Here is a 27114-nt window from a genome sequence, read left to right on the forward strand (position 1 = left end):
TTTTTCTCTCCTCTCAACGCGATAAGTAGCGCCACGCGGTAAATAACGCCAGGCGATAAATCGCGCGCAAAAAAATAATTTTTAATTCCAAATTTAAATTAATAGATCCTTCTCCTAATTTGTAACATATCTGGTCTAAAGAGACATTTCTGCGCAGAAATAGAAATAGAAACAAAAGTGTACATGTGGTGAGTGAGTGTGTTGTATACAATTTTACAGGTTGAACCACAAGAAAAGTCGAGTACTCGTGAGGTACATGCGTGTAAGTGACGTACATGGTGGCTAGGGAGGCATCCCTGGTTAAATATACAATTTGAGCATTAGAGTGTAGCAGACCAGGAGGTCATACTGTAACAGACCAGGAGGTCATAGCAGACCAACAGGTTCAGGTACAGCAGACAAGGAAGTCCGCTATACAGTCCACAGGCACAACACCAAGAAAGGGTTGGTGCAACACCCATATAGGCCATATAAGTTCTGGCTGAAGGAATTCGCAGCCGTAATTTTCGATTCCACTGGTCGCTCAGTACATAAGATTAGTTGCTTGTGTACTAAACGATTGTACCGCACGTAATTGTGTGCATTAGTAAACCTGACCGGTACTATTTGTGTACGAAGGTCATAAACGCTATTTGTACATTCTAACGTGATTTGTGTAACTTTTTTTTATTTTAAGGGAAGTTCGCTGCTCACTCAGGAACTATCCAGCAACCAATAGTTACTGGAAAGAGTAAGTGTTCTTCGGAGCACCCTCACAGGTTCCAGTAAATAGAGGTTCAGGTCGCAGGGGCCCTAGGTCGAGTACGCCAGCACCATATCGGTGTGATCAGGTCGTATTGGTCGGCGTGGGCGAGTGAGTGGGGTACTCGGTAAACCGCCACCGTCAGCCTATTTTGGGCATTTGGTTTGCGTAAGGGTTGGTTAAATAAAGCAACACCTTCGAACTATGGGGGCCACTTGTTCAGGTAGGGGGCGATCAACCTCGGTTCGGGTTGATTCAGTGAACCGACCAATTGGGTCGGCAAGGTATGTAATGTGTGAGAAATACGGAAGTCACACAGAAGCTTTTTGTGATGAATGGGAGAGAATGACAGTACATGACGGGGAGAAATTCCCAAGAGTAGGTAGCTTCAGCACAGAAGTGTTAACGAATTTAAGGAGAAGGATATGTCTCATTAAATCAACAAAGAGACGAATCAAACATTACGATTATTTGCAGTTGTGGCAGCAGGAAGGTGACATACAGAGAGGATTGGCTCAGGCGGCGGGATCTGGCTCAATCAGAAAACTGATAGCCACGGCCCCACCGCCACCATACATATCAGGAGAGAAATTGGTTGCGGAGAATGACGCACTAAGGTGTAACACACAAACACTTAGCAACTGTGTAAATGTTAAAGATAATGTTAACCAATTAACCAATACAAGTATTAACCCGTGCAAGTTGTACCCTGTTTTGAACTTTCCTCAGGAGTGTGATCAAGAAGACGAATCGGCAACAATTTCAGCGCTCTCTCTAGCAGCCACCATAGCAGAGACCACAGTAGGCACAGCTCCACCCACGAGATTAGTAACAAAGGCCCCTAGCGGAGGGATAGGTGAGGTCGTGTCTACAGGTAAGTACGGCACCATACACTATGCTGAAGCCATTTCACCACAGGCTGTAGAACCCACACAGAGTGATGTTGTTAGAGTTAATCCTGTCAGGGTAATAGCTGTTCCAAATGGGAAAACTGACACAACAGGGGTCACCCCTGTGAGGAACATTGCCATGTATAGCCCATTTTCCAGAATGGAATTAAGGACCATCGTGTCTGAATTCCCTGACCCTAGAAAAGATTTAGTTGCCAGTCAAAAATACATCAGAGACTTAGGTAACACTGTAGAGCCCAACAATAAAGACTGGCAGATATTGCTGAGAGCATGTTTACCCTCCAATGTTGACGCAACTCAATTTTTAGCTGATTGCGGATTAGATCAGGATGTACCTCTTACAGATGTGTACAACAAAGACAATGTAAAAAGAATAAACTTACAGTTAAAAGAATATTTCCCAGCGGTAGTCAGATGGAACAAGATATTCTCCATTAAACAGAAGGAGTCAGAGACAGCTGCAGAGTATTTTCACAAAGCATTATCAGAAATGGCAAAATACACAGGCATAGAGGACATCAAAACAAACATAAACCATCGAGAAGTAGCAGTATCGGTACTGATGGATGGTTTAAAAGAGTCATTGAAGACTAGGGTACAGACCACACAACCATGTTGGCGAGGTCTGTCTGTGGCTACTTTGAGAGAGGCTGCTATTGATCACGATAGGAACATCACCAGACACAGGGAACAACAAAGTGATAAGTTAATGGCCGTAAGTATACAGGCCCTGACCACAAGGCAGCCTTTGTTTGTATCACCAAACCCTGTGGGTAAGTCAAGTGTGGTTACTTGTTATTCTTGTCATAAACAGGGACACATGGCACGAGATTGTAGAGTAAAGAATGTACGAAACTCATACCAACCCCCTAGACAACGACACGACACACGACACTGGGAGCAAGGTCCGCAGAAACGGAGTTATGAGCCACATGCAGGGGAAACAAAAAGATACCCCCCAAACAGAGATTGGCAAACCTCTGGTAGTTCCCAGCTAACTCCCTCACAAGTAGTTGCTGCCAGCGGGATTCAGGGAGGTCACCATACCCAATAGGGGTGTGGCCATACCTGTAATCTGCAGCCAGTAAAATTGATTGCAAGTCTTGGAAGTGAACCAGAAATTGCAATCAATGTAGCTGGTAAATCATTAAACTTTCTTGTAGACACAGGGGCGGCCAAATCAGTGATAAATTTGACAGTGGGCATGAGGACCACTGGTAGGACAATTCCAGCCGTGGGAGTAACAGGAGTAGTCCAGCATTACCCTGTTAGCAAACCAGCAGAGATTACAATAGGGCCTTTACATACCAAGCATTCCTTTTTGCTGGCTGCATCGGCACCGACCAATCTCCTGGGAAGAGACTTATTGTGTAAAATGGGGTGCGTCATTTATTGTACTCCTGAAGGTGTATTCTTGGACATACCTGAGAATCACGCTCAGGAAGTACGAGACATGTTAGACTCCCCGTCAAAATTAATGTCACATACCACTATGACAAATAGGACTCCCTCCCAAGTAGAAGAAATGACATCTCAGATACCAGAGTCACTTTGGACTAAAGATGGACAGGACACTGGATTAATGGCAAACGTAGCTCCGGTAGTTGTACAAGTAAAAGATGGTAGGATAGCTCCAAAAATCCCACAGTACCCTCTGAAGCCAGAGGTAGAGTTAGGAGTTTACCCAGTAATAGAGCGCTTGCTACAACAGGGCATTCTGGTAAGAACGTCCAGCACTGCTAATAGTCCCATCTTCCCTGTGAAAAAGAGTGGGGGGGAGGGGTTACCGGCTAGTGCAGGATCTAAGGGGGATTAACAAAATAGTTGAGAGTCAGTTCCCCGTAGTGCCAAATCCTGCTGTCATCCTAGTGCAGATCCCTCCCACTGCGAAATTTTTCACTGTTATTGACCTCTGCTCCGCTTTCTTTTCGGTACCTCTGCACCCTGACAGTCAATATTTGTTCGCATTTACATACAGAGGAGTCCAATACACATGGACTCGATTACCACAAGGATTCATAGATAGCCCAAGTATATTTTCTCAAGCTTTGCATGATTGTTTACAGTCTTTCCAACCAGTGAATGGATCAGTATTAATACAGTACGTGGATGATCTACTACTGTGTTCTGATTCATTGGAGGCATCCCTGAAGGATACGAAACAGCTCCTGTTTCATCTTTCAGACACAGGACACAAGGTTTCCAAAGACAAGTTGCAATTATGCCAAACTAAGGTAAAATATTTGGGACACTGTTTAACACAAGGACTGAGACACCTGACCGCTGATAGAATTCAAGCAATTAGAGACATGACTCTGCCACAAACCCAGCAACAGATCAGAACATTTTTAGGAATGTGTGGGTATTGCCGTAATTGGATCCCAGGGTTTTCCATGTTAGCGTTACCTTTGCAGGAAATGGTCTCCTCAAACAAACCTGATCGGATTTCGCATACAGACGAGTCTGAGGCAGCATTTGAGAGACTTAAACAGTGCCTAACGCAGGCACCAGCATTAGGTATGCCGGACTATGGGAAACCCTTTGAACTATACGGAACAGAAAGTGCTGGTTGCGCGGCAGGCGTACTAACCCAAAAGCACGGTGATGCCAGCAGGCCAGTTGCATACTACAGCGCTCAGCTAGACACGGTAGCGCGATCCCTCCCCACATGCTTGCGAAGCGTTGCTGCGATAGCATTGCTAGTAACGAAAAGCAAAGACGTCGTGCTAGGTCACAACCTCACAATTCATACACCGCATGCAGTGTCAGCCTTGTTAAATTCTGCCCAAACCAGGCACGTCTCATCAGCGCGGTTTACAAGATGGGAATTGGCACTAATGGCCCCCGTAAACATCACCATAAGGAGATGCAGTGCATTAAATCCTGCAACATATCTCCCAAGTGTGTCTGGACAGACCCAAAGGGTGGAGGATGAGAGTACTGGGGAAGGAGGATTTAATACAAAGGAAGACACTCATGATTGTATAGAATATTTGACCCAAAATTTTACCGCAAGGCCTGACATCAGTGACAACCCACTGGAAGATGCAGAACTTACGTTCTACACGGACGGTAGTTGTCATAGACAGTCAGACTCGGGAGACTTGTGTACTGGATACGCAGTCGTAGATGACCAAGGCACCATAGAAGCGGAACCGCTAGGCCCACCTCACTCAGCCCAGGTTGCTGAACTGGTCGCCCTAACCAGAGCATGTGAATTGGCTAAGGGCAAATCAGCCAATATCTACACCGACTCTAGATACGCATTCGGGGTAGTCCATGATTTCGGAGCCCTATGGCGCCTCAGAAATTTCATGACGGCAGCTGGTACACCGGTAGCGCATGCAGCCCACATAAAAAGGCTTCTAACAGCGATACAGGAACCCGACAGAGTGGCTGTTATCAAATGTAAAGCACATACATATAGCCAAGACCCAGTATCGCTTGGTAACAGCCGAGCAGACGAAGCAGCTAAGTTAGCAGCTGCTACCCCCAGACAGACAGACACCACACAACTGATGGTATTTAATACCATCAACACACAGAAGTTGTGTGAGATGCAAAATTTGTGTTCCACACAGGAAAAGGCAGTCTGGAAGGCAAAGGGATATGGCCAGGAGTCCTCAGGACTCTGGACGGATGGACATGGTAAACCAATGGCCCCCAGAGCATATCTTCCATGTCTGGCTGAAGCAGCTCACGGGCTGACTCATCTAGGCAAGGAGGGGATGTGCAAATTGGTAAGAGCATATTGGTGCGCCCCAGGATTCTCCTCTCATGCGAGTAAAAGAGCCATGTCGTGCCTTACCTGTTTGAGAAAGAATATTGGAAAGGCAATACCTACAGAACCATCCCATATCCCACCTGCCGGCGGCCCTTTCCAGGTAATACAAATTGACTTTATACAATTACCCCCTTGTCGAAATTTGAAATATGTACTTGTTTGTATAGATGTTTTCTCAAATTGGGTCGAAGCATTTCCAGCGGCCACAAATACCGCTATGTTTACTGCTAAGAAAATTGTGCAGGAATTTGTATGTAGATATGGTATCCCTAGAATTATCGAAAGTGATAGGGGTACCCATTTTACAGGTGATGTCTTTCAAGGAATGTGTAAATTGATGGGAATTGATAGCAAGCTGCACACTCCATACCGTCCACAGGCGAGTGCGAAGGTCGAAAGAGTGAACAGCACTATTAAAAATAAATTGAGTAAAGTGATGGCAGAAACAGGATTGACATGGCCAGTAGCTTTACCTATTGTACTGTACAGCATCAGAACCACTCCCAGGTCCCCTCTTAATCTGTCCCCTTTTGAAATCTTGTTTGGTCGACAACCGCATGTTATGATTAACCCTCAGGATGATTTGAAGTGTAACAATGAAGTAACTGTAAAATACTTGATTAACATGAGTAAACAGTTGAGGAATCAAAATGATAATCTGAAGTTAGTGATTCCTGATTTACCAGATAGTAATTGTCATGACATTGAACCTGGGGATTATGTAATGATACGGAATTTTCTACGCTCAGGTTGCCTTATTGACAGATGGGAAGGACCATACCAGGTCTTATTGACTAGCACTACAGCATTGAAGGTTGCTGAGAGAGAGACTTGGGTTCATTCGTCCCACTGTAAGAAGGTCGTTGATCCAGAGAAGTCCTGTGATAAGGAACAGACGGTAGAGGTTGTATCGCTAGAGTGTCTGTTCCAAGAGGACTAAGGCGGCACCTGAGCATCGAGAACCACAAGATCAAAAGCAGTTGTCGATCCCCTGTTCCCTTTTATTGTTTTTCTCCACTTCCCATCCCCTCTCCCTCAAATTATTTTTCCCCCCTTTTCATTCTTCTTCGTCTCCTCCTAAGATGGACTTGCCCCAAGAGACTGTGATCCGGATTTTCCTGTTGACCATGATGTTGACCAGAGCAGTCTGTTCCGGCGAGAGTACCATGGAGGTCGAGAGAGGTTCTGGAATGGGTTCTGATGATAAAGATGGAGGCGTAGTTTTCCGAGAACAACATAATCAACAAGCAAAGGCGAGTATCAGAAAACGATCCGATAGCATTGACCATAGAAGGAATTGTGAAGGATTGTTAGCTGAAGAAAACTGTATCTGTAGGCTCTGTAACAATGTCATTGAGGATGGGTGCATTAAGAAATGCCAATCCAGTTTTAATATCCATATGGACCGGCATCCATTGAGTGACTATCACTCCTTAGTGGGTAATGTGTTAAACAAAACAGATTGTTGGGTATGCTCTCAAGTACCTCAGGGTCATAGCAAATCAGGGCTAGTACCATTTCCTTTAACGATAGAGGAGGTACTTGAGTTAAATGGTGGGAGACCGGTGGACCGGAGGTTTAATATCTCCAGCCCTCCTAGTTTGAAGCTCCACCAATACCATGTGGATAGGTCCCTATTATGTTTCAACATCTCCAATCCCCGAAAACCGGGAAATTGGGAAGTGTCATGGAGTAACCACCCCATGACCTTTTCGCATAGAGCAGATAGAATGCCTACAGATACAGAGCTTGTACGCCACATAGCCAGTAGAGGAAAATCTTTCCGGTATAGGTATACCTTAGGAAATAGGATTACTAAAGTTGGAGAGGTATCACCAGGATACTGTGCACATATCGTACAACCTGATACGTGTACTAAGCAGATGGAAGAATTAGGGTTAGGAGAGTTCACATGGAAGGTGTGTAATATGGTTATGTCCTACTCCGTCCCATATGTTCTCCCCGATGATGCATATTTCATATGCGGGAGAAAGGCGTACAAGTGGCTTGCCCCAAACTCTGAAGGATTGTGTTATATTGGAAAAGTACTGCCTGAAGTAATGACTGTATCACATGACAAAATGAAAGACATACACCGTGGTGCCCAAGCTCCTTATACTCACACCCATTACGAGCACGTTGTTAAAAGGCACCTGATAGAGAAGACAGAGCATCCGGCCTCTGATCTGATAAGTGAATCCACCGGGATTCAATTCTTAATCGCGTTAGATTTCACCCGCACCGCTAGAGGAGTGCTGAATTATAAATACATATCGGCGCTCGCAAATTTGTTAGATAATATCACTGAAATGTATGATGACACGTTTAGGTACACTGGAAGAGAACTTCAGGCTTACAAAACAGAACTGGTACAGCATAGAATGGTTCTCAATTACCTCACAGCAGTGACAGGCGGATATTGTGTCACACTGGCAACACAATACGGCGTGAAATGTTGCACATATATTACGAATAGCACCGAGGATCCGGTCGAGGTCATAGACCAAAAGATGGACGATATTCTCCAATTGAAGTGGGAATTTCGCAGGAGACACAATCTCACTCTTGCTACTGTAGGTAATGAGCTGACTGGTTGGGTGTCATGGTTGAACCCGCGAAATTGGTTTTCTGGTTTAGGAGACTGGGCTCAAGGAGTCATAATGGATGTTGGGAAGTTTCTCCTATGTATCTTAGGTGTTGTCATATCGATTGGATTGATATTTAGATGCGGTCAGGCTTTAATGAAGTGCAATCATCGTACTAGGGTAATGAGTTTAAGGAGTGAGGAAACTGTAATTAACCTGGACTTGATTTATGACCCAAATGTAGAAACAATGATGTGATGAAAATGCGATTTCTACGGTCCGTTTCTTTCACCTGTTTTTCTGTTTTTCTCCAAGATAAAAAGACCCCCTTGGACGAGGAAGTTGACAAGACACTATACAGACAACGGATTGACCAAAGAAGAAGTTTTGACCACTTTAGATACGGACATTTGATGAACTTTGCCATGGATCCCCAGTTTCCCTAGAATTCTTAAACTCACGCTAGCCCAACATTTTTGTAAATCTATTGGCATTGACAAAGCTTTTTGCTCGCACCTAATGGGCAAAACAGCGCAAAGAAGACGACTTTCAACTGATACCGAACAAAACCTCAATCGACGACTGTACATTAACCTGACATAGAATACCACCGCATTTACCGTAATTATGTCTTTTCTTCATTTCTACAACCCTCAGGTAATGACACACATAGTCGATAGGGAATACAGGCACAGATATCAGCAATCACATATCTCCCCCATTCATGTATCATCAACTAAAATGTGCTTCCCCATTTTGTTACAACCAAAACCGAAAATAGCTCGGTAAAGTTTGACAGCCCATCCACAGACCCGTACCACGGGATAAGAAGGAATTCAAATGTATACTTCGCAATACCTCGAAGCTTGATTTACAACACGTACGGCACGATGATACATGACCCCCAAAACATGGACTCATACACACATGCTTCTGCTATCTCACTAGGTCATACCCTCTTCCCACCTACTCCTCACTCCTCCCTTACCCAACCATGGAAATGAATTAACCCCTGACATATATTTTTCTCCTTTTGAAATGTTTTAGAAGGTGGCAGTTATTATTGACTGCCAAAGGGTGGACTGTCAAAGTCAGAAAAATATCTCTACACACACTGCCATATTTGCACCTCATACTGGTCCGTGCTGCGCATGCGTACGCTCTCCCGTACGTGCGCATACTCACAATCGCGGGCACCCGCAGGCGCATGGTATGCGTATTTACGGTAGAGTTTATGCGATCATAGCGTGCGACTCAATCATTACATATTTTCACTAATAATGTATTTTGTAGATCATGGTCCCTTTGATAGATTCTGAAAGTTTGGTTAATATAGAATGTTCATGAACAGAGAAATCCCTCTTTGTTTGATATGAAGGGTCAGACAGGAGTAATACAGTGGTGTTTAGTATCCATCGGAAGAATATTTAATTAGAAATATTCCGGTGTTGGTTTGAAGCAGATCAATCGCTCGTGCGAATAGTTATGGACATAAGAAGTTTATGAACATTTACTTTATTTGCACTTTATTACCCATGCGGCGGGAAACCCAGTTTCCCTCCCACCTGAGCAGTTGGAAATAGTCACAGCCCACCTGTATGAATCAACCTATGACCTTTTGTTATAATGCGAAGCCGAATTCCTGTGTCCAATGAACAATGAGATTGTAGGGGCCATTGAATTGTATTGTGTGTGGGGCATAAATAGGCAGGCCGACCATATCCAGTTCACTCTCTTCAACGGTTCTCATTGCTGATAATCGGGAGCTGGATATCGAGGCGCATGCGATCGTTTCCCCTTGTGCGTAAGTGTTTCTCCGCAGCTATATTGATCTTCTTGTTATTGTGGGCCAATCTCTCTCAATTTCTCTCTCTCTCTCTCTCCTTCTCTTTCTCACTCATTTTTCCCTTAAATTGTATTGTATTGTATTTCTCGTGTAGTTATCTGGTTAGGTAGTCTATGTTATATTGTAGTGTATGACTTGTATTGTGTTTAACTCTTTTGCAAGTATAGCATTCATAATATATATTTTAGGCGTTGGACCCTGAGCACGGTATCTGTGTGTTTCTTATAGTATTAAGTATTCTCAGAGCGTCGGTGACGCTCAAACAGCTTTTAAGGTAATAAGGTTATACTGTGTTGCATTTACTCTCTAATATTACACTAAGGTTTTACTGCACAATACACTGTTTATGGTTTAAATACAAAGGTTTAATATAGTGAGCGTCAGCGCCGCTGGTGATCTCCTCGTGGTCCCGAGCGTTCGCTACGCTATAGCGAATCATTACTTTAGTCAACAGCCAATAACGTGCCTGCCTGCGATCTCTTGGCCGTGAGTGAACGTGACGCTTGAGCGTCTCGATCACGGCAAAGCGATTGTTACGCAACTAGCGTACCCTTACGGTACTTCATACATAAATAGCGTACAGTGTTCTTAGACCTCATAAAGGGTATTATATACGATAAATATTTAGCTTTATCAATGGCATAGAATTGCATTTACAAATGCACTCTGACCAATGTAGAAAGACTTCACACATGCACACACAAATTATAGCCACGATTGAGGTTAAACCAATCAGATTTTGAGAAGACTAAATAAAAAGTACATTTTCTTGAAAGGGGTGGAATTACTATTGGTGTAGGGGGTGCACCTATTAAATATGGACATAAAAGTTAGGAAAAAAGTAAAAAAAAATCAAACATATCCTTATTTCTATCCCTATAGCCTTTTAAGATCTATAGATATGTAAGTTTCTGTTTAACATGTCTTTTCATTATAGGTTTTTAGTAAGCACTGCTGTATGGTTTAAAATGCACAAACAAAATGACAAGTATATAAACACTCATCTGTCAAACATGTCCACCTGGTCTCAGACTCCACAGCCAATACAAAGCTAGTACCAGGCATTTTGGCGTTTCCAACGCATTTGTTCAGCTGCGCTAATTACGTCAGACTTCATCAAGTACATACACCTACTTTTGAATGCATTTGAAAACATTTATTAAATATAGAACAAAGGTACTTGCAATTGTGCGCACCACTGGGATAGTCAATACTAGAGGGTGTAATTAAATGTCAGTCTCAGTCAATTCCATAGATTCAAGGTGATCTCTAGATGATCTTGTAGTCAGATACTCTTTTCTTATGGAATTCTATGTTTACAAGAAAACACCAAATCTTTTTCCTTATGGCAGTGTGACTTATAACAGAACTCCTTAGTCCACACTCATCTGAATATGAAAGGAAAAGAGATGATGCAAATAGTGAAGTACGTTTTAATTCCAAATGTTGGTCAATACCATAATTATATTAAAAATCCAATCCACCAATATGATACTTCAGCATGCGTACCAAAATCTGTGGGGTGACAAGAGCGACCACCCACAAACAGCATGAATTTATCTGATACCTTCCCGGGTTCAGGCATTGGATCACTGCTGAAGATTGGCCGCTCCCGATCCTTCCCACAGAACAGCTGATAGATCTGTCTGGTCACAGTATTGGTGGATTGGATTTTTAATATGATTATGGTATTGACCAATATTTTGAATTAAAACGTACTTCACTATTTGCATCCTCTCTTTTACTTTCATATTCAGATGAGTGTGGCCTAAGGAGTTCTGTTATAAGTGACACTGCCATAAGGAAAAAGATTTGGTGTTTTCTCGTAACATAGAATTCCATAAGAAAAGAGTATCTGACTACAAGATCATCTAGAGATCACCTCAAATCTATGTGATTTTTGATATGCTACACTAGGAGGCGCCCTTGTTTTTTTCTTTTTGTTTGCAGAATTTATTTGGGTTATATGTGGGATTCCTTAATGATGATTGCTGCCATTTTATATAAGCAGTGCACCCTGATTCATAGGTGCAAGCAGAAGGGATCGCTGCTGCACCTTGGCAAATGCCACCAGAGGCATCTTTTATAAATTGGACACCCACCCCACGAGGCTTTTCTGATTTGCTGTCTGTGTCAGAAGAAGCAGCAATGTTTCACCATCATGAAACTGACACGTTGAAAGTCTGAGAAAGGCTAAAGTTTCTCAGACTGTCTGCCAAAACTTAATGCCAAAGCCAGTAAATTTGACAGCCACTGACATCTGCACATCCCCAAAATGGAGGTTATGCACATCCATTATGTGAAACACTCCCCGTCTTCTGCCACAAAACATGCAGCATGTCAATCATACTGCTGCATCCAGGGCTCTACGACTTGGTTCACAGTAGCCTTGCTGCACATGTGCACTGCTGTCTTGCTGCATGTGCGGTCCCAAAAGTATTGGTCACTTGCAACCAAATCGGGACTGAGTGCAGCCATGAATCATGCCCCATGTCTCCTGGATTATCCGCGTTTGCTGTTCTTCCCTGGCGTAGAATCTATTGTGTAACAATGCTAGGCCTCCTGACTACATTTTCTCTGCTTCCAAACCCATACTTGTATCCAGCCACTAGAATCCAGTTAGGGTACAACATCAGGTACCTGTACCTTGTACAGCTGTCCCTGCCCAGCTCATGCTTCACATGAGGCAAAGCCTGGAACTGTATCAACCCTTCTAAAGAGGGCTAGTGGAGACATTGCCTAAAGCAACCAATCAAAATCCAGCTATCACATGCTTAATATTTCCTATTTAATGCTTAACAATAGTCCCATGCATTTCTATTCACAATTGTTGGAGAACTAGTCTACGGTTCTATCCCCTTCCGCATGTTACCTTCAAGTCATCCTCCAAATGAAATGTGTTTTTCCTTGATATAGAAATTGAATTGCTTACAAACGGTGCCGGACTGGGGCATGAAGGGCCCACCGGGGAATGCAGTGGTAAGGGCCCATGTTTAGGGGTGTGGTCAGTGTCCAGAGGGGGTGTGGGCAGCCGCTACATTGGTTTTCCAAACTATTAGTGAGTACATGGGCTGGGCCCCTTGACATATATATAAATACTGCTAGTGCGTGCATGATAATGTACCAGATAAATATTGGCAATGCACTGTAGAGAATACATCATAGTCCTGTGCAGTATAATGTAACACATGTATAATGTATAATTAAAGAACACAGTCTAGAACCTGATCCCTAGAGGAGGAGGAGGGCCCCTAGGCAGTGGGGCCTACCGGTGGTACCCTGTGGGCCAGTCCGACCCTGCTTACAAATACTAGCTGCAATTTACAGTACTTTACAGTATCAATCAAATCTCAGCACAATTAGCTATTTTGTTCTTACAAAGCTGTGGAAAGCTTGCCAGTGATGAGATAACAATGCAATATAATAAAGCACCTCTAAAACATTGATACACAGAAACCTAATGCAATTGACAGAAACACAATCCCTTTTCAACTGCACATGGAAAACAAAATGATTTTGGTTACTGAAGCTTGTGGTTTGATGTAAATCACAATAAAGACTGACATACCAGTTAAGTCCTGTTAAATCACTTTAACAGTTAGTATGGAAAATATGAACAAACTGAGGCAAACATGAAAACATATGTGGAAATTGTACAAATATTTCCCATTATTATAAGTAAGACAGCTACTGCTCTTTGGCTAATCTGAATGGTTTTAAAGGTAAAATACTGTATCAAGATTTTCATTTTATTATTAATAATATACTTCACAACTACAGGTTGAGTATCCCATATCCAAATATTCCGAAATACGGAATATTCCGAAATACGGACTTTTTTGAGTGAGAGTGAGATAGTGAAACCTTTGTTTTTTGATGGTTCAATGTACACAAACTTTGTTTAATACACAAAGTTATTAAAAATATTGTATTAAATGTCCTTCAGGCTGTGTGTATAAGGTGTATATGAAACATAAATGAATTGTGTGACTGTAGACACACTTTGTTTAATGCACAAAGTTATAAAAAATATTGGCTAAAATGACCTTCAGGCTGTGTGTATAAGGTGTATATGAAACATAAATGCATACTGTGCTTAGATTTAGGTCCCATCACCATGATATCTCATTATGGTATGCAATTATTCCAAAATACGGAAAAATCCCATATCCAAAATACCTCTGGTCCCAAGCATTTTGGATATGGGATACTCAACCTGTATATACATTTCTTAATTTATATGAAATACAAACAATGTTTACTGCAGACATCCCACCATTCGAACTGTAACTGAAAAATGTGATCGATTATTCCTCAGCAGGACCTGATAAACTACGGGGCGAATGGATTTACAGCTCCAGGGCTTCACATAAATATAAGCCCATCACCATGGCAGATTGATGAGGACCAGCTGCCTAGCTGGCCACACATTCAGCCTTAAATCATTCCAAAAAGTATTGGAACTTTAGTTTTGGAACTTGTGTTCCCCCCCCCCCCCCCCCCCACAAAATTCTGTATTTTTTCTCATTTTATAAAGGGAGACATTGGGGCTGATAGTTTAGGTTTGTACACATCCACAAGGCTCTGATCACACCCATACAGCACTGGTCACAGCCCTGGGCCCATGGGACCCTTAATCCTGCCCTGCTCCTCAGCTCCAAACAAACCATACTATATGACATTTGAGTCACACCCATTGGCTCAGAGGTAACCCCTCTTCATTAAGGTTACAGGACCTCAAAATATTATGACAGTGCCACATAAAATCATTTATATGAAGTATTCTGTATGTACATGAGTGGCACATTTGCACTGGAAGCTAAGGCATATGACTAAGTGGAAGAGTAAAATAAAGACTGATCCAGTAAAAAGCTGACTGCTTTCTCTCCTATAAAAAAAATACAGTAAGTTCAACTGTTCATTTCAAAATCATTGATTACCTACTGTATAATGGGGTAGATTGACCATTGGTTTCACCATTAATGTTCCCGGTGGGCCCAAGGGTCAGCTAAGTTTGTATTATTTTTTGTCAGATTTGTTTTGATCTGCACCCTGGTCTGGATGGCCACGGAACATCTGTGCCAGCTCTGGATTATTATAAACCAGCTTTATTATCAGTACCCTTCTCAGGGATCAGCCAGCTACTACATAATTCACATGGACCACCCCAGGGCTGATCTGTCCATCATTTTACTCTTCCAACACCTCCCTCCAGAAAGGGCTGGTGCATTCTGCTTTTCTCCATGTTGCAGGAAGGAGGGAGGAAACACCAAGTGTCCCAGGCCACAGACACTCCAACACATTTTCTTCACAACTACTGGGGGTGGCCTCCAGCTGATACATATTTAACTCAAACCGTGATTGGCTTCTTGCTTGATAAGCATAAACATGACATTGGATCAAACAGACTATGATGAGGAGCTAACAGGAGCAGAGCAGTCCGAAGGACTCAGCAGTAGTAGTCACATAGAAGAGAAGAGGAAACAAATAGAAGACATCAATGAGCAGAGTCTAAAGGAAAGTGCTGCTGTACAGATTGGGCAAGAAAAAAGAATTAATAAGAAGGTGTGGTCACCAATGTGACAGGCCAACAAGTACATGTATTATTATTATTATTATTATTATTATTATTAACAATTATGTATGAGGATAAACAAAGTAAAGGTACAATATACATAATTACAATCCATTAGAGAAAATGTAACTATGGAAGTGTTGAAACAAGAGGAAGTAGGGGCCTGATCATGAGAGTTTACAATCTTTAAAGAAAGTAGGAGTTAGGTATAGACCTGGTGGGCTAGGGTGCATTTGTGAGTACTGAGGGAGTGACTGGAGCACTGGATGTTTAGGAAAAAGTCTGATAGAATGAGAGAGGATTTCATAGGTTAGGAGCAGTGAAGGAGAAGTATTGGAGGCAGTAGTGAGTCAAAGGTTGTGGTGATGTTCTGGAGATGGAAAGGACACGTAAATGTAAGAGCAGAATTGGTGGCCTCAAACCCACCAATTCTGAGATGATGATGATGATGATGTTGTTGTTGATCGTGAATGATGAATGGGAAGGTGGAAACATAAGAAGCATGATAGATAATTAGCTCAGTTTAGAAAATATTATGCTTGGGAAAGACATCAAAGGAGGACAGATACTGTAGACTTGGATGTTATCAGCATAAAGATGGTATGGAAGACTGAAAGAGCTAATAAGCTTTCAAAATGAGGATATGTACAGTAGATTGAGAAGAGTAGGGGGTCTAGGACAGAGACTTGGGACAGTCCTAAGAGAAAAGGGAGAAGGTATTTTGATGGATATAGATCAGTTAGATATTTTGGAAGAAAGGCAACTGAGACCAAGTGAGTGAGGAGAGGGGAAGAAGAAGTAGATGGTTGACTGGGGAGAGATAAGGAAGAAAAGCTGAGTAGAACTGACCTTAAATTAGGAGAAAAAGAATGATGGTTTGAATGATGTGACATGGAAGGTGCAAATGGAAGAAAGAAGGATGCCAACACAAACACCTGGTGTGTGTGTGTGTGTGTGTGTGTGTGTGTGTGTGTGTGTGTGTGTGTGTGTGTGTGTGTGTGAGAAGTGCCCAATAGGAGACAGAACCAGGAGAGGTGGAGTCAGACAGGTATATCCAGGTTTTAGTGTGGCCAAGGAGATTAAAATTAGTTATACAGAAGGATCAGACTCACTCCAGTGGTACTGTGCTGTGGCACGGCCTGGGGAACCAGATGGGGGTAGCAGGTACAGAATACCCAGAGCATGGCCTCTGTATTGGCCAGGAGTGCAGGGGAGACATAAGCACGTTCTCCCTGTAATGCTACATCATCCCCTTATGCATGCACTGTCACAAACCCCAGTCACGTATACAATGTGGGGGAACAGTTGTGCCCCCTCCAGCAACCATGCCCCCAGAATCTACATGTAGACACCTTATTCACAGTGAGCATGTGACCATATTCCCTCACATGCTGTACTTGAATTCATGAATCAGCCAAACAGATTTGCCCATCTACAGTATAATGGTAAAACTCATTTTTAACAGGGCCTGAATGCCTTTTAGTTTTAGCATGTAATACAATACAATGGGCTAGATGCATCAGCTTGAAGAATGATAAAGTGGAGAGAGATACTCAATATGTTCAGTGGCCCCAAGAGGGGGGTCACATACAAATTAACCGGGCCTGGGCTACTGGAGGGGTTTTGGAGGGGGCCCGGGTCCGATACCCCCCCCCCCCAGCAGAATACCTGTGCCACTATACTGTTGCCAGCGGCTGTGGCACCATCTTCCTGGTGGTCTCTTTGGGAAGATGGCGCCGCACTTAGAAAGCAAAGACTGTGCCAAAGTCTTTGCTCTCTAGTGGCCAGCGTCATTTTTCCAAATATCACTGGGAAGATGGCGCTGGCTGGGGAGGAGGGACCGGCTTCCTGTTCAAGTAAGATAGGAAGCGGGTGACCTCCCCAGAGCCCACCTCTACCCCTCCTGTGTTAAAACTGCGTCCCTCCATCTCCCATGGAGGGTGCGGGACTGAGTATATAATTTATTTAATACTAACTGGCATCTCTATGGCCCTGAATATGTTCCCACCTTATAAATGAATGATAATAATGTGTGATTTGTCCAAATAATTATGTGATCTGAGATGCAATAAGTGCAATAGTGGCATCTCTTATTTATTTATTACCAGTTATTTATATAACGCACACATATTCCGCAGCGCTTTTACAGAGAATATTTGCCCATTCACATCAGTCCCTGCCCCAGTGGAGCTTACAATCTACATTCTCTATCACATGTACATGCACACACATTCACGCTGGGGTTAATTTTGTTGGGAGCCAATTAACCTACCAGTATATTTTTGGATTGTGGGAGGAAACCGGAGAACCCGGAGGAAACCCACGCAAGTACAGGGAGAATGTACAAACTCCACACAGTTAGGGCCATGGTGGGAATGGAACTCATGACCTCAGTGCTGTGAGGCAGTAATGCTAACCATTCCACCATCCTTATATGGTCCTTCTGATATCAAATCTGAATCTATTTAAAGCTGATAACTGGGTATATTAATGAAAAATGTCATGTGTCGATGACTGTGCTATTTTTTTTACTTAATTAGGCAAACCAGGAGTTATTTGCAGTGGGAGCAGCTACAGTATTGTTGACAAGAAACATAAAAAAAAATTGAATTCCATGATTTTAGTGAAACTACTGTACAGTACCTGTGCTTTTTTATTTTAAAAATGTACTCCTAGCTATAATTACAATAGTATCAAAAATGTTTAGTGGTTTATAACAAAATGAAAATGTTGAAAGAAAGAATTGTACAATTAACAGAAAAAGTATAAACATATAGTAAGCATTTCTTTATGCCTCTTAGGTACACCTAAAAACACTGGTATAACTTACCTTGGTCCATCCCTGTAATCCAGGTACACTTGGCTTCTGCAGTTTGCAGGCTCTGCTCTGATTTCCACTGTCACTACATCAAATGGTAATTCTGCATAGTAGTCTTTGATCATTGGGTTAAATTCTGGAATCAGTTCCAGCGGAGGTTTGCTAAAGATACCCCGGATGTAAGATTGTGTATCATTATCTATTTCAACAAAAACAATGAAGGGAGCGACGAGTTAATATTATAGAGTGTGTATATAAGGGTATAAAATATTAACTGCTAAGAACTGCATGGAAAAAGGCAGAACCAATTCTGAGCTTGTGCCTACCTACGTGTGCTAACCCTCTTTCTCCTTACATTGTTATCACGCAGGTGTCTACTGTGCCCCCTGAATGGGGGGTACATAACATAAAATAAGCATACAGCAGAATATGGAAAAATTATACATGATAGGCATTTCACAAATATGGGGAAGGGGGGTATCTGCATACATGGGGGTAATAATACTGCATGCAACATCTCCATATCTAGGAATGGGGCTATTAACCCTCTCACTGCTGGATCCCCTAGGAAGGCTCAGGACAGTCACTAACACAATGGGTGCACCTGGGAGTGGTGGTTGAACTCTTTCTGCCTGTGCACCCATGTCATGGAATTAGGCACAATGAATGGGACCCCAGCAGTCCTATCACAGTATAGAATGAATGGATCTGGGACTGTCACCAGTTTTTGAGATATACCAACATATAATACAAATACAGTGAGCATGCCAATGAACACCTTACAATACACAGAGCATTATAATTTAGGAAAAGGGGATTGGGGGATTCCATACTGAAGTCTAAAAATTATTACTCAATAGATAGAACCGACATAACAGTATCTCTGCTATTAGGTGCTGAGGTACATTTTTGCATTTATAAATTACTGTCAATCTTCTATTAAGATGTCAATATGGTATTAACTCCATGTCTCCCTTGCATTGGTAACAGGGGCGGATTGGGATGAAAAACCAGCCCAAGAAATTTATGGAAGCAACGCTACTGCGGGTGGGGTCTGATAAGGAGGCAGGATCCCTGCTCATAGGGCCTGATTGTACGCAATTGCGGTCTTCCTTGTGTCTTTTGCGGCAGACCAGGTATGAATTGGGAACTAAAAGTGGCCCTGTAAAATTTTGTAGAAGTGGCCCAACATGGGCAGCACAAGAGGTATCACTTACCGTGTAGCCATGACAGCATCACTGGGTGGCAGTTACTGTACTGCAGAGATGGAATAACAGAATGAATGGGGACAATGCAGTGTGCTGAGTGCAGCGGACTGCCTGTCATGTGGGGAGTGTGGGCCACATGACAACACACTTCCTGGTGAGCCCTATGGCCAATCTGCTCCTGCTGGTGAACACCACCAGGGGTTGCAGGAGTTGGAATTACTGCTAAAGCAGAGCCAATCATACTTTTTTCTATATGAGCGAGATATATCCCCCGTGCTCTCACTGCCCTGTTCACTACTTATCCAAAATACACAGGGGAGAAGTACAGATGTGTCCTCATACATCTTGCCTCAGTATGCCATGCAGCAGGAGATGCCTGGCGTGAGTCAGCCGGCAGCTCTGCTAACGCTGGGCATCTATTTTTATTATTTACAGAAAATGTGTCTTATTCTCATCGTAATGTGACTAGATACAGCCACCATCACACACAGAATATAGGCATGCCGCATATAATTTTTATCAGCTTGTGCGTCCTATTTACATAGAAATGCGACTTAGATGCATTTACACCGAAAAAGTTGCAGGTAAAGATGCTCGGCGCTACCGAGTCACACCACGCAATGGTGTGACTAGGAGGGCTGTTTAATGCGACTGCAGCAAGGATGTAGGAGTACACATCTGTAGAAGCAAAGAGATTATCACATTAGCCAGATTGTATTATTTGCTACAACCTCTATAATTGCCTTAACAAGTTCAACTTTATTTAATACTGAAGGCACAATACAGAGTGGGATTTGATAAACATCACACCAGGTTCATTGAGACTAACTGTGTGTACACACGGTGAGATCCCTGCTATGTTCGATTTTGATTATGCGATTTCCCTTGAACTCCCTCAGAGACCAGATAGCACAGATTGTACAGATTTTGACTATCTGTGCTTGAGATTTTGTCTATGTACGATTTTGACTAAGTGCCAATTTTGACTATACTTTGTACTAGATTGTACACTAGATAGTCAAGATTGACTTGCCTGCACAGTCTATCGAGCCTTACGATACCGACCCCACGGGAGCGCGCATCAGGATCGAATCTGTATCGCAAGCTGCCTAGCACCATGAGATATGCACTAACTTTTCATAAGATTTTGACTATATAGACAAAATCTCACAGATTTATCTCACCGTGTGTACACACCCTTAATCTGGGCATACACTATACAATTATTTGTCAGACTATCTGTCCAATCTGACTGGTTGGAATGAAAATCTAACAATCAACCATTTGCTCTCAAACACTGGAAAATGGACAAAAGCAGTCATACATACAAATTGTTAAATCATGGATTTTACCAATTTGTCTGAATGACCATTTTTGGCAATTGTTCAGTGTTTAGGAGCAAATTAACCAATTGTCATTTGCTCCCATACATTACCATATTGTCATTCAAAGCAGCCAGACTGGACAGACGGTCTGCCAGAAAATTGTATAGTGTATGCCAATCATAAGCTATACACTCATTTGTCAGCATGCTATTGCATGATATTGGTATTAAGCAGCTGCTTAAACTAGTCATCCGGCGGGATGTAATGGAGTCTGAGATCATCGGAGGTACGGGATGCCGGCTGATCTTGGGGGATAATTCAGAGTTGATCGCAGCAGCAAATTTGTTAGCAGTTGGGCAAAACCATGTGCACTGCAGGGGGGATAGATATAACATTTGCAGAGAGAGTTAGATTTGGGTGGGTTGTTTTGTTTCTGTGCAGGGTAAATACTGGCTGCTTTATTTTTACACTGCAATTTAGATTTCAGTTTGAACACACCCCACCCAAATCTAACTCTCTCTGCACATGTTATATCTGCCCGCCACCCCCACCCCTGCACTGCACATGGGCCCTTATTCCGAATTGTTCGCTGGCTGGCTGCTTTTAGCAGCATTGCACACGCTAAGCCGCCGCCCTCTGGGAGTGTATCTTTGCTTAGCAGAATTGCGAACGAAAGATTAGCACAATCGCGAATAGAAATTTCTTAGCAGTTTCTGAGTAGCTCCAGACTTACTCAGCCATTGCGATCAGTTCAGTCAGTTTCGTTCCTGGTTTGACGTCACAAACACACCCAGCGTTCGCCCAGACACTCCCCCGTTTCTTCAGACACTCCCGCGTTCTTCCCAGAAACGCCAGCGTTTTTTCACACACGCCCAGAAAACGGCCAGTTTCCGCCCAGAAACACCCACTTCCTGTCAATCACAGTACGATCACCAGAACGATGAAAAATCCTCGTTATGCCGTGAGTAAAATACCTAACTTTTGTGTAAAATAACTGAGCGCATGCGCTCTGCGAACCTTGCGCATGCGCAGTAAGCGACTAATCGCAATATAGCGAAAATCGGCAACGAGCGAACAACTCGGAATGACCACCATGGTTTTGCCCAACTGCTAACAAATTTGCTGCTGCGATAAACTCTGTATTAGGCTTCTGGATGTTTTTTAAAGGGGTAATCACTTACAAGGCACAACCATGCCTTGTGAGCAATTGCTCCTTTTAAAAAAAGCCAGAGATCGGCCGGCATCTCACACCTCCAATGATCTCGGACTCCATTACATCCCGCCCCACTTATTTAATAATGTGGATTTTTGGAAAAGGTGCACTGTGGACTTCAATGCACCTCATTTGGAATTAACTATCATTGTGACATATTCTTTGTCATGCAGCCTGCATCAGATATAATACTAATCATTAGACACAGGATAGTACATTTGTACTTATATCGCTGATAATAATTGTACACCCCATATTTATTACCAAGAGGCGAAATGACACAATCTTAGTTGAGATTGTCTGTCTTATGACGATATTAGAGATTTAATGATTGTCTATATATAATCTCTCTGTGACTTTGCCTATTTGCACAACAAGCACTTTGGATGCTTTTTTAAAATGTAATATTCCTTCCCGCTGAAACTGTTTGATCAATTGTAAGGGTATTTCAGAGAATATTTTCCTATCTATGATATAATGCCTAAATACTGACCATTACAGACAGTGGTAACATAACATATAATACATTTTTATTACGTTTGCCACTGGTTCTCATGATATTCTTCTTGTAAAAAGTACTAAATTAAAAGTTATATTTTATTGAACATATTTACCAAAGTGTGCCCCAGCAAGTACTTCCTTTCTCCCTTGTACAATACACAGAGCATCCCAGTGACCACATACAATACAAAAAGTATCCCAGTGACTGGCATACAATACAGTGAGCATCTCTGTGACCACCATAAAATACAAAGAGCATCCAGGTGACTGTAATACAATACACAGAGTATCCTTCTGACTACCATATAATACACGGGTGGCACTTGATATACTGGCTGTCGGGATCCCGGCGCTCACCATAACAACGCCAGAATCCCGACCGCCAGTATACCGACAAGTATTCTCTCTCTTGGGGTGTCCATGACACCCCTGGAGGGAGAATAAATACGTGCACCACCATGCCCTCAATGGGCTCTTTTGCGCTCACCCCGCTGCCGGCATTCTGGCGGTTGGGATCTTGGTGCCAGGATCCCAAGCTCTGGGGAAACACACCACACCCATAATACACAGAGCATACCAATTCCCATTAGTAGACACTAGGGGGTAAATTTACTAAGGTGGGAGGTTTTTTTTAGAACTGGTGATGTTGCTCGTAGCAACCAATCAGATTCTACTTAACATTTATCTAGCTGTTTCTAGAAGATAATAGAATCTGATTAGTTGCTATGGGCAACATCACCAGTTCTAATGAAACTCTCACCGTCTTAAATTAACCCCTATATGTACCAACAAAAACATAAATTCTGTGAATTTACTAGTTAATGGAAAACTATAGCAGTGCAACAAATATTTCAAGAAATATAGCTTACAGTCTATATCTTGAAAATTTGTTTAACCAGTATACCATGAAAACCATGGAAACAAAAAGTTTTCATGGTCAAGGAAAATCCAAGAGGGAAATATATACTTTGTGTTTCAGTTTTCTACTTTTGAAATCAGTGCATAGAGGAAGAAATTGTAAAATTCCTCACTCTCCTTTTGCTGAACCGAAGGAAATGGTTCCCTTTGCGATATATGAGGTCGACAGGCTGTTCACTGCAACAATAAGAAACAAGGCTCCAGCTGGAGTGGCCACTATTTTCTATTTGTGGGTTGTGGATTCTAGGTCATCCATTCCTGGTTTCTGGGGGCCTGGGGCACATGCCTCCCATAATAGCCCATCCTCAATGAGGCTGAGTGTCCCTATATGAATGGTTCCCATTCAAACCCAACTTGCGTATGTTAAAACATATAACTTGCAAATACATGTATCTCATGGTTTTTAGAGAGGATCTTTCTTTGGATAATTGTTGTTTTGCATACACTGGGGGGGCATGATGCAGCAGCGGGGGTGTGGTGAGGATAGTGGATGACGAATGACGTATAAATGGGGGGGGTTTGCCAGGGGATGCTGGGCAGATGGTGGCTGGTGCTCAGCTGAGAGACTTGCCCACTCTTCCGGGGAGCCGGGAGCGCCACCCGATTTTCAGGAGCCTCCTGGCCATTCTGAGAGAGTAGGCAAGCATGATCAAGGGGCCCAGACCAGGCACTCTCTAATGGTTAGACAAGCCTCTAAGCATGGGCCCCTACCACTGCATTACCCCGGTGGGCCCTTCATGCCCCAGTCCGACACTCTAGCACAAGCCATCAGGGGGTGCTGTGAGCAACAGAAATGCTCAGTGCATGGAGATGCCAATGCCAGAAGGAGGATCCCAGCCACCCCCTGCACCTCACCCAGCCCACCCTACACTAGAGGCAAGCATTGTAGACTCACAGGCCAAAATTTACTAAGAATTCGAGTTTGTCCGATTTGTGTTTTTTTTCTAAGTCCCAATCCGGGAATTCACTAAGCACCAATCTCTGCAGTGTTTGGACTATTCGTAATGGTTTGATTATCAAAGTTCAGAAATATGAATGAATAGACCATCGGCCAAACACGGCTGTTATTTCATACAATACGGGCATTCACTATATTGTATCTGTGCCGTGTGCTGCCTCACAGACACTACAGGAACACACAGCCAATCAGGAGAGTGCCACGACGTGGCGCTCCCTGATTGGCTGAAGGGACCCTCTTTGACAGGAGTCAGGGGGGGTCCTGGCAGTCGGGGAAAGGGGTCCCATGTGTAAACATGGGACCCCTTTCAGTGCGTGGTCGGGTTTCCGTTTTTTTGATTTGCCAAGTACGTGGATTATACTTTGGACACAATCTACACTGGATTATGTGAGTATAATTTTTTTCACAGGTCCCCCAAGGATTCTACATGGAGAAGAGGACCGAGCCTCGTGGGAACATAGGTAAGTATGTATGTATGGAGGTGTGCATGTATGTAATAAACTTATACGTTCACGGTGTGTGTGTCCTGTTTTTATTGGGGTATTTTTTTAGTAGTAGTACTACAGGTACCAGCGGGCCAGGTTTTCAACCGCATGCTGGTACTTGTGGTTCTCCAAGTACCAGCTTGCGGGGGAGGCTTGCTGGGACTTGTAGTACTGCTACTAAAAACAATATTCACATTTTTTACACATGGCTATCAGCCCCCCATCCGCCACCCTTGGATGGGGGGGGGACAGCCTCGGGCTTCACCCCTGGCCCTTGGATGGCTGGAGGGAGGGGACCCCTTGATTTAAGGGGTTCCCACTCCTCCAGGGTACCCCGGCCAGTGGTGACTAGTTGGGTATATAATGCCAGGGCTGCAGGGACCAGTATAAAAGTGTCCCCCGGCTGTGGCATTATGTACCTGGCTAGTGGAGCCCGGTGCTGGTTTCAAAAATACAGGGGACCCCTACGCTTTTTGTCCCCCGTATTTTTGGAACCAGGACTAGGCGCAGAGCCCGGTGCTGGTTGATGAAATATGGGGGAACCCCTGTCATTTTTTTCTCCATATTTTGTCAACCAGGACCGTCTCAAAGAGCCCGAGGCTGGTTGTGCTTAGGAGGGGGGACCCCACGCAATTTTTTTCGGATTTTTTACTACTTAAAACACCTTTTTAAGGTACACAATGAAGCCCTGCACGGATCTCACAGATCCGGCCGGGATTCCTTGTGTTTTGTCAGGCAGTGTTTTACTCATCACTCCCGTAAAACACTGCCTAACATTACGAATCACATCAACATCGGAAAATACGAATTGGGAAAAGTCGGCAGCTTAGTGAATGATCGTATCAGGATTCAAAAAGTTGCAGTAAAATGCACCCGATACCATTCGAGTTCAAACACCCTTCAAAACGGCAAAAACATGAATCTTTGTAAATATACCCCACAGTCGATCCCTCTCCTACCCCGAGCACGCCATCAGTAAGTGAAATGCCAGGTTGGAGGGGAGGGAGTGCACAATGGGGTACTGCTTACCTACTGTAAGAGGGTTTGGTCTGTCCTTCAGCTCCCCCCACTCACTATCTCACAATGCCACCAGGCTAAATGTATGGGGTGAACAATGCTACAGATATGCGCAATCTGCAGCACCACAAGTCTTAACACTTTGAGATGATCACTCTTCAAAACTGTTTAAAACACAAAAATTTCCTATACATTATTAATGTTCTCACTGCATTTGTAGCTATAGTGCAATATTTGACCCAATTCAGCTGAGTGTAGAACGTTCATATAACTATAAATTTACCTTAAGCTATTTTTTTTCTCTTATTTAAGAGAACTCCACTGGGGGAAATAGTTCTTTAACACCATGTTCTCTATATAAATACACAAATAACTTATGTGGGAATGTATTTCACACAACACACTTACCATCGCTGCACTTCATTTGTTTATTTTTCACTGTAAATATAAAAAAAAGACATTATCAAGTTCAATAGCATTCTTTTAAAAATGTCATGGCATAGCATATTTGGGGTCAGAAATATACAGATCCAGCGAATTTTCTTTCTGAGCAGTTGAAATGGGATGTAATCACGGTACCGGTGGTCGGGATACCGGCGGTCATGATACCGACACCAGAATCCCAACCGCTAGAAACGCCGACAGTTGGCATGCCGACTTACAGGGACTATTCCCACTCATGGGTGTCCACAACACCCATAGAGTGGTAATAGAACTTGTGGCGAGCGCAGCGAGCCACCGAGCCCGCTGTGTAGTGAACGCAGTGAGCCCGCAAGGGGCTTTGTTCTGCTCCCCCCCAGCATTTTGGCGGGCGTGATTCCGTCGTTGGCATGCTGACCGCCGGGATTCCGGCCGCCGGCATCACATACCCAATCTGTTGAAACATATTAAACTGTCATTTGTTTCCCCAATTGTGCATAGAATGCATGAATATATATTCTATGAGCTAGACATAGTTGCAAGTTATATCTGTAGAGATCATGATGTTGGAGAATGTAACTGCTTCCTCTATGCTGCTGAGTTTTTTGGGACCTCTTGGCCAGGCTTGTCATATTATGCTCTTAGGGGCTTATTCATTCAAGGTGAATGGGTCCATTATCACATTGACTAGACTGGGGAAGGGGGGAGGAGGTAGAGGTTCTATACGCAAATTAAACTGCAAGTAGACTCTGTGTCATCTTTATATATACAGTATGTAGCAGGAAAATTCCTGTAAAATGCACAATAC

At 43.2% G+C, this 27114-nt stretch overlaps 1 protein-coding gene across 2 annotated transcripts in view; it reads right to left on the bottom strand.

Annotated features, from left to right (window-relative positions):
• The window catches only part of CPED1 (cadherin like and PC-esterase domain containing 1), a 590522-nt gene that overhangs the window by 269420 nt on the left and 293988 nt on the right, over nucleotides 1–27114 (bottom strand). For both annotated transcript variants that reach the window (XM_063927207.1, XM_063927206.1), the window contains exons 13-14: nucleotides 26295–26324; nucleotides 18274–18460 (exon numbers count right to left, since the gene is read on the bottom strand). In XM_063927207.1, coding sequence (XP_063783277.1) covers nucleotides 18274–18460; nucleotides 26295–26324 — 217 coding nt within the window. The remainder of the gene's footprint in view (nucleotides 1–18273; nucleotides 18461–26294; nucleotides 26325–27114) is intronic.

Source organism: Pseudophryne corroboree, chromosome 6 (assembly GCF_028390025.1).
Source record: "Pseudophryne corroboree isolate aPseCor3 chromosome 6, aPseCor3.hap2, whole genome shotgun sequence".
Classification (NCBI taxonomy): Eukaryota; Metazoa; Chordata; class Amphibia; order Anura; family Myobatrachidae; genus Pseudophryne; species Pseudophryne corroboree.